Here is a 15,064-nt window from a genome sequence, read left to right as displayed (position 1 = left end):
TATTCCACCAGGTCACCACCGTACGACAGCACCCAGCCACAACGTTCAGCACTGGTCAGAGCCGCAGAACACCACGCAATGTGCTCTCATCCTTTTTAAACAGCCTTACAAGACCCGGACATCTATATAAAGACTGCATTCTTCATGAATGGCAACATAGATAACCTTGGGTCGTGTTTGTAAGTGACGCAGTGGCTGGTTTCCACTGAATTCTCATGGTTGAATACTCGGTTTATATGTAAGGGATAATGTATAGAACGCAGGTCATTATCGGGAAAATAAGGTAATTATTTTCCCGATAATGACCTGCATTCTATACATTATCCCACTTACTACACGGCTACTTGCCAAAACCAAAAAATAACTTCACATTGTGTGTCTTTTTACAATTTATTTGTTACCAGCATTCGTAGTGTTGATCAGCAGAGAAATAGTCTGCCAAAGACGTTGACGTCACTTAGCAACCGAAGACGCTGGGGTTGACAAGTTACCGGGCTACTTGCGGAGTGATATCAAGGACGTCATTAGAGGCAAAAAATCCTTTGTTTTCCTTGCCAGCGGTCAATTATACTTACCAACGGCGAATTATCAAATATAATTCACCGCCGGAATTTGTGAAGGGCCCATGGAAGTGAACGGAGCGCTCCACGGCATTGAGAAGAGCCGCGTAATAAGAAGGAATAATTGATTATTTGATGTGTGTCGAAATTAATAAAGGCAGCCATGGACTATAGGCAAGTAATCACATCATATCTTAAACGCCAAAAATATTACTCCAAGGGAGAAAGATCAGGTTTATTCTGGTATTAATCTGGCTCTTTGTATTCCATTCATTCTTGAAATCCCCTAATCTCTAGTGTAATTATAGGTAGCATGCCTTGATCCACCATGTTGGCAAACAGGGCAGAAGCTTTTTCGGGGCGGTTTCTGTCACACTTACGCAAGCGCAAATAAATGTCGCCATGCTTGATTGGGTCGGTCCCTAATCTTCGTTTACATTGAGAGTTGTATGCAACTTGAGATGCAAATGCATGGAATGATAACTTTGTTTCATATTTTCCACACTGGACATGAATGTCTAGCTGTATCTACTGTATAGCCAACATATTATTCTTTGTTAATTAAATTGAATTACTGTTATTGTCAACATCATTTTTGGCTGGAGTTCTCAAAAGCTTGATTATTTATGATTTGTTTTATGATTAGATAAGCCTAATTTAAATGGAAATGAGGATTTAATAGAAGTGCACCACAATGATGATAGTTTGAAGATTTTCAAAAGAGCGGCAACAAGCCAGATTGTCATAAAACCCGAAACCCTTGTTATTTTTTTTATTGTATTTAGGCAAAAAAAATGTATTAAGTGCCTGAGTCTTCTATAAACCAAAGCATGTTTTTAAAGATGTCAGATTCAATTTCTGAATTTTGTTTGACATTTGAATAGCAGTCAGAAATGGTGTTTTGTTGCGTATTAAAAAACGTTGGGAACTTTCAACGTGGACCTATATCCCAATTATTTTGGGTCCAAGGGACTAGTGCAGACAATAACCTTTTAGATTGGTCCAGTATTCTTATCTAAAGGATCCCTGCAGAGAAATATAACTTGGTTCTTCACCTTTCCTTCAATCACAAGTCTCTCTCAAGGGGTAGTCTTGAGGTAGCACTTTTAGAGGACGTACATTGACCGGGCGCTAATGCCCTAAAGGATTACGCCCCGTGGAACAATAGAAAACATTGTTGTCTGGATTTGTCCCTGAAACCAATCATGAATCGAAAAAAAGGGTCCAGGTTGAAAATTAAGAAACTTTCCTTTCACTGCATCTTGTGGGAATGCAGTTTGATTTAGCAAGGACAGCAGCACTGTGTTATATAACAGATATGCTTATATCTGTATGCCTACATATAGGGCATACATTATTAGATGATTCTTATTTTAAAACACAAAAATGCTTGTGCATGTTTGTGTTGATATGTGTCGATGGTGTGAGTTTGTGCGCGTGTGCGTGCGACCTACCAGCACCGGGCCAGGTACATGTGCTCCTTGACAAACACCGACCCAGAGAGCAGGATGTACCAGCATGTTGCCAGACTGTCGGGGCTGAACACAGAGGAAACACATTGAAGGTGAAACGTCAAGCTACCGCATTGCAAGTGGCGCCCCTGCGTCTCCAATGAAGACACAGCTCGCCTCTAGTAACTTCCTGGCACTTTTTTTTTATGCTATTTAGTATTTAGTATATTTTTGAGTATATGGTAAAAGGTATAAAAGTGTATAGTGTATATGTGTCTATAGCATTACATCCCTTTGTAAGTCTTTATTTAAAATAAAATAGGTTGGATGGTTAACAACTTGCCTGAAACAATAAAATATAACAATCAAATACATTATACTGGTGATAATCTTCAGGAAAATAAATAACGTTGACATAACAAATGGAAAACCAAACATGAATAACAACTGAGATTGCATCTTTCAGTGAGTTGAGTGAGTGAGTGAGTAAGTGAATGATTCAAATTTAATCTGCAAACCGGGATGTTTCAGGGTTAAGAATCATGAAATCAATAAAACAGAATAGGAGTGATTGTGAGTTTGTGTCTGGAAGTATTTAGTTGACAGTAAATTACTAAGAGTCCAATTTGATTCTAGTGAGCATCATAATAAATCAACTGAATGCACGTTTCACTATTCTTCTCCCATTGCCTCACGCTCCATGTCTGTACATGATTCTCTCTCCGTCTAGCCCTCTCAGTCCCCTCTCAGTTCTCAAACATTTTAGGATGGATTCAAGCAGTTCTACCTTATTAATTTCGTTCTGGAGACACTGTGGACTGTACTGTAGTGTGGTCCCATCCCCCAGTTGTTATTCAACATGAGTGGAATCCAGCACTCAAGGTTTGGGGCTTTTGCATACAGTGATGCCCTTCAGCACGCCACGTTTATAACCCTGGTTATCCTTATATGTGTGGCCTTCCCAACAGCTCAAGACAGCTTTAGCCATGTCTTCTAACCTCTCATTAGAGCAGGAGCTTTCACCCACAGAATCGCCACTCCCTGGGTGCTTCTGGTTTCTGGTTGTGAACAAAGGGGAGATCAGCAGTCTCAGGAGATGCTGGAACTACATTGTTTGGCATCTGCAGTGGTTCCACTGACCATAAATCTTAGCCCACAGGGTCAAACAACAAGTGCACCTCACTTAACCGCCTCGACATGCTTCATGTATAGAGTTGCAGCCACGCGCATCACTGTGTGGCCCTTTGTGCTAACAAGCAGATGTATCTTATAAGGGCCCACCAAGAGCTTTTACGGTGTGTGTGTGTGTGTGTGTGTGTGTGTGTGTGTGTGTGTGTGTGTGTGTGTGTGTGTGTGTGTGTGTGTGTGTCAAAAAGTACTTACTAGAACAGGATATGGTTGGCCTCATGCCTCTCGTATCTAGCTGAGGTACACATCGATCTGGAAGGGAGAGCAGGCAAGATGAAGGAGGAAAGGAAGTGAAGCATAAGAGGGACAATGTTTGAATTAAATGGAAGTATTCAACTCGAGAAGATAGGACAACTTACATGGTTTTTCTCAAACACACACACACACACACACACACACACACACACACACACACTCTACCTGAGCTGGTGCTCTCGGAGATGAGAGAGAACATCCATGCGGTACAGGCGGCAGTAGATGTGGTGGAGGTCCTAAAGAAGATAAATATTAATTATATTTTCTATTATTATTTCCTTTATTATGTTAATTTATTCATTTCAAAGATGACAGGGAAAAGACAAAAAACTAACTGATAAACCTCTGCTGCACAAAAAAAGACAAACAATATCACATCAACAAAGAGAGACTTAGCGATGCACTGAAGGTTCGTAAACAAAAACTATTCAGCCGAAAAAACAATTGTTTGTAATTGTTCGGTCATTTTCGTGCAACGATTATGTTTTTGATGACTTGATCATATAGCTACCAGCTTGGAGTGAGGCTTGTGCGCTTTATATGCATCATGTCGGCAGTGATGAAGCACATGAGTGACGCATAAATGGCTCAAGAAGTTGCTTATATAAAGCTAGAGGGGGGTACATCTGCAAAGAGTAACAGCAATACCAGTTGAATTCATCACTTGAACCCCAGACATCCCAAAAAGCATGTAGAGTATGAGAAAGATTTGGCGGCAGCAGCATCAGCAAAAAATAATAAAGCGGAAAGTTCTCCCTCTAAGACCCAGCACATCCACTCCATCTGTCTACTTTAAAAAGGCAGAACATTTTTCCAGTGACAGTACCGAGGAAAAAGGCATTGCTAAAAAAGATCATGTCATTCATTGCCTTTGACGATCAACCAATCTTGGTTGTAGGGGACGTTGGATTTCAAAGGCTTATAGAAGGTATTGGGCCTAATGCATATGGAGCACCATGCCTAGTAGACAGCTTTACTCAGACATGTGCTTACCCGAGATGCATAACTAGGGATGCAACGATTATAGATTTTGATGGTGGGATTACAGATCGAGGAGGTACCACGTTTTGACCATGGTTATGCAACAATTTATTACACAACACCACAGATGTATAAAATCACATGAGCATTCTTAATTAGAGGTTTTATTTTTTCTCCACGTTTCAATTTGATCTATTTCAAAATGATTGATCTAATTATACATGTGGTCTGAGAAAATTCTCTCTTCTATTGTTTTTTTATGTTTGTTTCCAGTTCTGAAAAATGAAAGAATGTTATTGAGAACATCTGTTATGCAGGCGCTATTAATCACTGCACTTCATTAGATTCCATGGTTTAGTGCTGGAAGTCTACGTCGGCGCTACAAGCCAACGTTTACTTGCAAAGCGGGAGGTAAATTAAAGGTTAATAATAATTTGATAACATGATGGTGTGCAGTTGTTTGCAAGGGTTTTGGATACCAACTTCCAACAAAAGAATATTAGCCACCCACTCCATCATAATCCCTCTCATCAGCTACACTATTTTACACTAATATTAAAAAGTCCAGTACAATTGAAATCCCCCTTTTCTTTTCTCGTCTGCACTTTTCAGGCATTTCTGCATTGTTTATTCGCTACGCGTCAGGTGTAAAAGCACCTTCAGCCACAACCTTTTTTGCAGATTTGATAGCCATCATTATGGCTGGGTATCGTGGCCAATTTCCTAAATCGATTCGATTTCGATTCATAAGGTTCTAAATCGATTAATCACGATTCGATTCGATTCAATCTGCTCTTAAATAATGAAAATGGCTCAACTGTGTTACAAAATACAAATGTACTTTATTTTTTCTCTTCATCTTAATCAAACAAGTTTTAAGTGCAAACTCGTAAATTGGACAGTTTAAACTTTAAGCTGTAAACAAAACTCTCAACAAAAAAGTCTCAAAAGTGCATTGTTTATTAAAGTGCAAAAATAATAATAATGGTAACAAAAATAAAAAATAAAAAAACGATCTCAGGCCCTATGAATCGATATTGCAAAATTTAAATGAAATCGATCCAAAATCGATTAAATCGATTTTTTTACCCAGCCGTAGCCATCATCTTGAACAACACCCTGGTGATCTTCCAATCACTGCATTCTGTCGATTCACATACCGGCTGTTAATTGACAAAATGCTCTCTTTTCTCACCCCCTTTGAGCAGCTAACCAAGGAGATAAGCTCATCTGATGCATCGGTGGCAGACGTTATCCCCTTACTTGCAGCACTAAAGCCTACTGTACTTGATCCATGAAATAAAGATCATTACTTGGATCTGTGGAAAAGCAGATAGATGGGAAATGATCGAGGCTGAGTTGGATTTGGGAGAGTCACTGGGTGATGGTGTCGGTCACAGGACGAACACAGCGCAGCAGGACACACAAATATCATGGAAAAGCAAGACAAAAAAGTAGATGGCATGCGTAGGATATATAATTTATGCATTGGTGGAAAAAAAGGTGGAAAAGCCCTTTGGAAAAGTCTTTTCAAATGTTTCATTAGTTTAAGTTTCGGTTTCGGCCAGGAATTCTTATTTTGGTGCATCCGTACTTCAAATGTCTAACCCTCATATCTGGAAATGAATTGATCCTAGAAACACGATAAGCTGAGAGACACACACAAACAGCAGATCTCAGAGCGATCCATAATCATCAATCACTCACACATTTAAACACAAAAACACTAAAAGAGGTTGCTCTTTCAGGGCCAGCTTTCAAAACATGAAGAGGCCACAATGCAAAGAGCATGTGAGCAGAACAGCATGTATGTCTGCGGCAGAGCTGTCAGCAGCTAACAGGAGACCTATAGCGCACACGCAAACACACACACACACACACACACACACACACACACACACACACACACACACACACACACACACACACACACACACACACACACACACACACACACACACACACACAGTAACAAACAATGTCACTTGAACCATGTCAGAAGAAAGCCCAAAATAAACCCATATGTCATAGGCCAACACGAGTGTGTGTGGTAAAGTGTCAACCTAGCATATACACACACAACTCTGTTTGTGTGTGGAGGCCTTTTCATAAACAACCAAGATGGCCGTCACTGATGTGTCCCACAGTTCTTTAGAATTAATGTCTTATATTCCAGAGGCAACAAGGTAGCATTGGATGGGAGAGGGGATGGGACCATAGTAACCCCTGGAGAGAGAGTATAGAGAAAGAGATCCAATGTTGAATCATTTGGAACATTAATCTCCTGACCAGTTGCATGAAATTGCACAAAATATGGATGTAGATGAGTGCTTATGCACACACACACTGTAAATGCACGTGTTAATGCTGATACCAACATCTGTGCACACAAACATTGGAAAACCAACCTGTTATACTTGACGCAATTGTAATACTTGTGTATTTGACACAGAACACACGCATATACACAAATACACACACAAACACACACAGATCTGCATCTTTTTGAGGTATTGATATCTACAAAACAGGTAATCAATAGGTCGAGACAGCCTAATAGGGATGATATCCAAAAAGAAGGGGGGGGGAGGTCTCTGCTTTGGGGCTTGTAGGCAGAGGATGGGCACTTTATTACCCCTTTCGCCCTCTCCCCCCCATGTTGAATGTTGATGTCAGACTAGCTTAAATCACCCACGTCCTTCCATTTAAAACTGCACCCTTTCTCCATCAGCAGCACGCAATGCACTGCGATGTATTATTGTCTCCATGTTCTCCCTGGGGACAGCGGAGAGGGGGTGGGTCTGGGCGGGGGATGGGTGGCTCTCGTGTTTCCCCTTCTCCCACCTTTGACCCCATGGCCTGTCTCTCTCCTGCGGCCCCATGAAGCCAGATGAGCTCATTGGTGATGAGGAGGGCGTCGTCCCAGGAGGGCCCTGCATTAGCCCATCGCCAGCTGCTCTCCGATACGGAGGCATCCAGGACACAGACTTAACTCACTAATGAACCACTAAATACTTTCAATTCATGCTTAACTATTAGGGTTGGCTACAATTATGAAAATATATGGAGTTTGTGGTTGGGTTATCTCTATTGTATTACAAGTTACTAACATATTGTGTTATGTTATGTGATGAACATCGGGGTCAATGATAAAGGCATTGGCTGATTTGCTAAGAATTCAGGTTAATTGTTGATATGTCTCAGCCATTTTTTTTGTTAGGCTCTAACTGCGTGTGAGTGATTCCAAATTAGGGAAGTTGGCGAGCCATGACATCCATTCGATGCCAAGCGAGTGTGAATCAGCTCCCATAACTGTATCTTTTATCTCAAAATGCATACGATATACCCTCGATAGGTAGTTTTCTACAATAGTGCCAACAAATGAAAGAAAATAAAAAATCCTTTCTGTGTTTGCACGACACTACGCATGTTCACAGACTTGGAGACTGAGGCAGAATTATGAGAGAAAAGGGTAGCTGTGTTTTAGGCAGTGTGATGATTGAGTGCAGAGCAAGATATGGTATGGCTAAGTATAATTCAAAGCAAGATTTTGCATGGGTAAGTAGTACAGACTTACAGTGTTTAACAGATTGGAACAAAACCAAACATTCAGTCGTGAATCAAAATGAAGTGCTCAGTTCCCGGTTGTATGATACGTATAAGCCTCTAAGTCCCTGAACATGCGCAGTGGCACATAAACTCAGCCAAACTTATGTATGGGTTCATTAAGGTGCACTAATGGGAAAAAATAACTAGCAAGGGCATTTTGAATGCGCTTAATTCTGTTGTACAAAACAGAGACAACGTTATGAGCTGACTAACCCTGGTTTAGAATGTCAATGGCTGGTCCAATGCCAAATGTCGGAATGCTGGTAAACCGCTAGAGAGGTTGAGGTAAGGAAATCTCGGCTGATTTCCATCTCGAAATAGATAACGTCAACAATAACTTTGGGTCCTAGAAAACCGTCCGAAATTACAAAAAAAAAATCTATATCTTCTGAATATTCAAGATGGATCCTTAAATTGAGTTTCTAATTGTGCACACAACCAAGGGTGTTCAGCCTTTGGTGCATGTTTTGCCTGTATGTATGATGTTTTGCTTGTATGCATGTATGCAATATACGCAGTCAATTATGGCACCCAGAGCATTCCAGAGCATCCCTGGAAGGAGGGATCCCCCACTCTGCGTTCCTCCTCAAGATTTCTTCCCCGCGGATTAAGGGAGTTTTTTCTTGCCCTTTTGGGGCCTTGGGTCAGGAGGTGTCATACTAATTTGGCCTGTTAAGCCCTTTGAGACTGTAATGGTGTAAAGGCCTATACAAATCAAATTCAATTCAATTCACACCTAACCAGGCGTTCAACCATTCATTTCAATGTATGGTTGAACACCTTTAATCTCCCACAGAGGGGACTGCAGGTAGTGAAGGCAAAATCCCCAGCGACCTGCGGCGACACGTTGAAACAGAATCAACTTTCAGACCAAGAAGCCTGCGATGGTTGCATTTCATGCTGTGATGGACAATCACATTTAGTGATCAGACCGGAAAACGCCCACGGAAAGAAGAACCTTGTTTACCATGTAACATTCCACTGTTTACCAAGTTCTGTGAGGGTGTGAGAGCCTGACTACCGCTGTGTTGTCCTTTCCAGAGCTGTACAGCCCTGCCATGGGGGAGTGGCAAAGGTTGACAACATGACGTCACACAAACAGGGCCGTGAAGTGACACTACCACATCGCCGCAGCAGTCTGTGCTTATTGCACCAATGCCAGATCTGGTGTGAATCCAGCCTTAAACTGGGTTTAGTAGAATGTGTGTGGTAGTGTATGGGGGCTGAGGAATCTACAGTACTGCTGCCCCCTACTGTTAGTGACATGCATTCTTCCACAAACTCACACACCTGGCTACAGCGGGCGACGTTCTGGGATATAAGCTGATCAGGTGGACACACACACTTCACAGCTACAGGGAAATGGCCTGATATGCATTTTTTTCAGGGAAAAACCGAGAAAAAACCTAGAGGACATGGAGTTAAATCACCAATACCAACTCAATGACTAAAATAAGAAAAGAAGAGTACAACCTTTCAGTGTAAATATGAAACATCTGATCATTTAGCTCGAGACATGTGGCCATGTGGTGAAGGAGCACGCAGGGGAAATCATGTTCAATGGACTAGTCAAATTAGCTCAGACAATTAGCTTTAATTCAATTCTGCTTTGAGAAAATTTCCCATCACATGTTGCATTTGGATAGTGCCTTTGTACTTCTAACCACTGTGCCCTCTTGAAGGGCTTGGACAATTAATGCTGGCACACACACACACACACACACGGCAATAACAAACAGCTCTTAAGTGGAAGCAGTCAAGTTACACGTGTTGGTCGTCAAACCGCTGGCATGTCCTAAGTGTTGCCACCCAAAATAGCGTCCACCACCCAAAATACTACCCACTACTCCGCCCTCAGCGCTAGGGGTGTAACGGTACACTGAAGTCATGGTTCGGTTCATACCTCGGTTCAAACATCAAGGTTCGGTACGAGTTCGGTAAAATGAAGGGAAAAGAAAAAACAAATATGCAGAAGGCAATTCTTTTTTATTGTGCATGTCTCGGTTTGTACCACCTAGTGTCATACAGTCTCTCCCCTGAGCTAGCTGCAACACTCTGAACTGCGTGATCTAAGATGTTAATAGTAAACAATAAGTACCCCACATCATCTCCAGACTCCATCCGTAACTTGTAAACAAAATAAGACAATCAGTTATAAAGCTGAAAATGCAGCATGTCTTTTTTATGGAAGTGCAAAGTAGGCCTTTACAGAATTAGCGCATTTCCACCAGAGGGTGCGGGTCGGTTCGGTGTGGCTTGGTGAAGTAGTGAAGGTGCGGTTCGGCGCAGCTCAGTTACGGCTCGCGTTTCGACCGCCGACACTACCCTTACGGCGCTTTTCCACCGGAGGGTGCCGTTTGGTTCGGTTCGCCTCCGTCTGGTAGGGAGGGGGCAATATAGCCCAGCTCAGTTCCGAGGTTGCGTTTCCACCGCCGACAGTACCCTTATGGTAGGCTGGATGTCGATCGCCGCGGCAGCTACCTAAACATTGTGACATCATTGCAGCGCGACACCTTGTACCTGCTCAAAAAAAACAATGGCGAAGAGGAACGTGACACATTAAACCAAGAGCGACCATGGAAGTCGTCCAGCAACAGTTTCGGAACATCTCCAACTCCTTGTTCGCCCAAGCTAAAGTTTTGCGCGACTTGTCCAGAATAATACCTTGCGGGTACCGTTTGTTTGTTTTTATCCCCATGTAGCCCTGAAGTGACGATTCTGTCGACCAATCAACGGAGGGCGCGTGTAGCTCGAACTTGCCGGCACTCTTTCAGGTGTCTCAGTACCCCAATGGAGGAGTACTGGAGACGAGTGCGAAACGAGTACGGCTCACGCCCACTTTTGGCGGTGAAAACGCGATTAAACCGTGCCGTTAAACCGGATGGCCATAGCCGCAGCAGATACGTTAGTATTGTGACCTCATAGCAGCCCGACACAGTGTAGCCTGCTAATAAATCCAAGGAAAAAGATGAACGCGCACAATGAACAGAGATCAACAATATAGTAGGGCAGCTCGATTATGGAAAAAAATCATAATCACGATTATTTTGGTTAACATTGAAATCACGATTATTTAAACGATTATTTTTTAAGTTTGAAAACATGATGTATTTATTCAGCATGTCTCTCTCAAAAACACTTTGTTACTGAGAACTTTGAAATTTCGCCTTAAAAAATACACAAAATGATCCAACATAAAATGTTCAAATCGAAAATAATTTAGATATCTATCCAGCTGTTCTGCACTTTCTATAAAACATTAAAAAAAAAGAAAAAACAAAACTCGATTGTGTTAATTTTGTGAGCGTTTGACTCTAAAATCGAAATCGATATCAAAATTTGATTAATCGCCCAGCCCTACAATAAAGGTCATCCAAGAACGACGGCAAACTTTTGTGCGACATTTTCTTCAATAAACTAAGCTTTCGCCGTTGTCCAGAAATACCTTGCGGATAATGTGTTTGTTTGTTATTATCCCCCGGTCAAACGGAAGTGCGATTCTGTCGACCAATTAACGGACGGCGTGTGTAGCTCGAACTTGCCGCACCCTTTCAGGCGTCTCAGTACCCCAACGGAGGAGTACAGCGAGACGAGTACGGCTCAATACGGCACAGTCCGGGTCACGCCCACTTTTGGCGGTGCAAACGCGATCCGTGCCGCAGCTTAGCGAACTGATCCGACCCGCAACCTCCGGTGGAAACGCACCATTAGTTGTCCCTGTTCAGTACGAATACATGTATCGTTACACCCCTATTCAGCCGCAGTCTTGAGCAGAACTTTGGCTCAAAGTGAATATATTATCAACCTACTGAACTACTCTACCCTCAAGATGCATTACAGTTGGTTTATTTTATAGTCCCAAAACATTGATAAAGAGGTTTTTTTTTATCCAAAACACACATACAATCATTCATTATCATATGTGCTAGCGTCGCCTAGCTTGTAATCCTTGCTCATTGTCACCCAGTCAGAAGCAGCAGAGAACCTGCCACGCCCGAGAGTAAAACCCTCGTAGTAGAGCGCATGTTCAGTGGCGCCAAGTCAAAGCCCCCACCCTCTGTGACCCTGACCAGAAATTTTAATTTTGACTAGCGGCCCACAGGAATGTAGGGGCATTGGGCCACGGGGCAAGTAGCCCCGGAGGTAGAGGTTGGCTGGAAGGTTGCTAGTTCGATCCCAGACTCCTCCTAGCCAAGTGTCGAGGTGTCCCTGAGCAAGACACCTCACCCTAACTGCTTCCGATGAGCTGGCTGTGGCCTTGTTGCATGGCTGACAACGAAGTCGGTGTGGGAATGTATGCATGAATGGGTGAATGTTAGGCAATATTGTAAAGCGCTTTGAGTGGCCACTGGTTCAAAAAGCGCTATATAAATGCATTCCATTTACCATTTAATATGTAATTACTACTGGATAAATAAGCTGCTCTGTAGTGGCACAGCATTTGGTTCCCCATCCTCACGCCCATGTTCACTCCCACACCTAGATTCCCACAATCAGGCCTTTTATTAGGGCTCAAGTCACGCGAGGAAAGGCAAGGATGGAAAGGGAAGCACTAGTGAAGGACACATTCAAATGAAATATGTGAAAGGTCAGGTGTGTTTTAAAATCATGTGTGTTTTTTTTAAGCTGTAATTGACACTAAGTTGGAAGACATCCACAACACATTTAGTAGTTGGAAAATACGATAAGTCAATCCGAGATTAGCTTTTCTTAAAAGTCCTTTTCTTAAAATTCAATGGAGTGCCTTTCAAAGGAGTGCCTTCCCATGGATGAAATTGTGCTTGGTAACTGCTTTTCTTGCGAGTTTTGACCAGAATTCCTCTCTGGCCTTACCAATGTCTTTGTATGTTCAGGGGTTCAATCGGCCCGCAGCCCACAGCCGCCTCTGAGTAGAGCATAAACGGGATGCCAGACCAGGCCGCCAGCGTGACAGAAGAGGTTATTGTGGGCAGATGCTACAACGCATCCATTCAGAGGCCAGCAGAACAAACAGCCATGCTAACATCCTGCCCACACAGCCGGCCTTCGACATTCACATGGAGTAGTGACCGTGTCAACACTGTGCGCAGCGGTAGGATAACAATGCTGTGAGCCGGGGACCATACAACGAGCGTATGATCCAGTACGCTATTCACAGAAAAGTAGTGACCACAAAGCAGGCAAGAAGAGATCTGGGAAAAAATATCGATGCAGCCATATATCGTCGCCCTTTGTGCGATACGAGAATCGATACACTTGCCCCAAATACCGATTACATTTTATTATTTTTTAAGATAAGAAATTTGCGGGAAAAAAATGTGTGACCCTGCAGACTGTTGCCATGCATCTTTACACAGAGAGTGATGAGGTTGAGATTACTTTATACTTTTGTATAATATATAGAATAAAACAATTAAAAAATTGTTGCTTAGGCGGCCACCTAAGCTGTTAAGTGCTGTGGGAAACCCTGATGTAATGGTTGTAGCTGTATGTATGTGCACTTTGCAACAGACATTTTCAATTCAACCCAACTGTCAGCAGATTTATATTTCAGATTATTCAACATTGGATCCCCTTCTTTATACTCTCCCTCTCGAGGGGTTAGTACCTATCTCCTCTCCCATCCAATGTAAATCACCAAAATAAGTTACTGTAGTGTACAGTAGGCTGAAAGCCAAAGAGCCTGCCATTCCACTATCTAATAAACTTAAGAATTCCTAACCAGAAGCAACATGCCTGGGTCATTAAAATGAGGATGCAATCATATGCGCCTTGATAAAACATTAAGAAAGCCAAACTGTTCAAAAAACAAAAACACATTGGTCTGGGCTTATCCACCCAGTGCAATTCACTTGGCCTGAGTCACCAACAGGGTCTACTTAGTGGGACATGAAAAAAAGCTTTCAGATTCAAGCACCAATCGGTCATTAGAAGCACCTTAATGCCCCGAAAGAAGCAGCTGGGATCCAGCTGCAACATAGAAGCAAACAGCATTGATGCTAAAGCTCAGTGCTAATCCCCTGATCCAATGTGCCCAGAGACCTTTATCACACACTAGAACATACCCTGGCTTCAAGCGCTCCTGTTGCACTTAACGCTTAAATCCACATCTCACCGGTGCTCTCTGCGTAGAGAGGGAGGGGGGGGGGGCTGGGGAGAGTCCTTACGCATGTCATAACTCGGTAAACATCATTATACGCTGTCAAGCTAGTGCAGTTTAGCTGAATAACCTGCTTGTTCCCTCCAGATACAACTAGATCTAGCACTGCAAGTTAATAGGGTGATGTCTGTACATGTGCCTGTGTTCATGCATACGTTTTGTGTATGTAATCACAGCCTACATACTTCCACCTGCTCTGATTGCCACAGGCATGCTGTCGCAGAGCCAAGGCAGGGAACCAATAGCAGACGGCTCTCCCTGATCTGCCTTGACAGGTAGCTGTTCTCCTAGTCAAATCCCATACTAGATCATTTGATGATTTTGTTCATTTTATTGTCTTATATTGGAAGCTTATAACGATTGAGAAGGAAAAGTAAGAGTTGAGGATTATGCTACAGATGGTCAGACTAAATGACACGTAAGACAATAAAGCTCTGTGGCATTTGTGGGGTTGAAAGCTGGTTTAAGTAGGCTCACCTAGCCTGAGTCAGACCAATTATATCTGGGGCTGGAGTGAGGCTGCACACCTATTGTGCATTGGACAATCAATGCGCACAGGTTAAACCAGCCATCACCCCACACACTGAGGAGATCTCGGACATGACAGCATCCAACACCTGCTCATTTTACTCCAAACTCTGCAATAAACCAGTTTAAACATCTTCACCCTGGACGATCGGAAGAGCCTTGTAAATCACCAAGGGGGGTGTGTGGCGTGGACATTGCCCCAAGCTCATTTTGGTTATATTTTGGATTATTTTTCCACTACTTATTTCATGTCATGTGTGAAATAATTATTTGCTCTAAAACAAACAAAAAGCTTGGCATACAATCAGAGGTTTCATATAAATATAGGTTCAGCTAAGCAATGCCTAAAGCAG

At 42.6% G+C, this 15,064-nt stretch overlaps 1 protein-coding gene across 4 annotated transcripts in view; it reads right to left on the bottom strand.

Annotated features, from left to right (window-relative positions):
- Nucleotides 1-15,064, bottom strand: part of rapgef6 (Rap guanine nucleotide exchange factor (GEF) 6) — a 98,021-nt gene that overhangs the window by 76,478 nt on the left and 6,479 nt on the right. For all 4 annotated transcript variants that reach the window (XM_079738538.1, XM_079738539.1, XM_079738540.1 and 1 more), the window contains exons 2-4: nt 3,620-3,690; nt 3,395-3,451; nt 2,015-2,098 (exon numbers count right to left, since the gene is read on the bottom strand). In XM_079738538.1, the coding sequence (XP_079594664.1) occupies nt 2,015-2,098; nt 3,395-3,451; nt 3,620-3,690 (212 nt within the window). The remainder of the gene's footprint in view (nt 1-2,014; nt 2,099-3,394; nt 3,452-3,619; nt 3,691-15,064) is intronic.

The sequence above is a fragment of the Pollachius pollachius genome (assembly GCF_949987615.1).
Source record: "Pollachius pollachius genome assembly, chromosome: 6".
Classification (NCBI taxonomy): domain Eukaryota; kingdom Metazoa; phylum Chordata; class Actinopteri; order Gadiformes; family Gadidae; genus Pollachius; species Pollachius pollachius.
The sequence above is the reverse complement of the archived record's forward strand: the minus strand, read 5'-3'. Positions and strand labels throughout refer to the sequence as shown.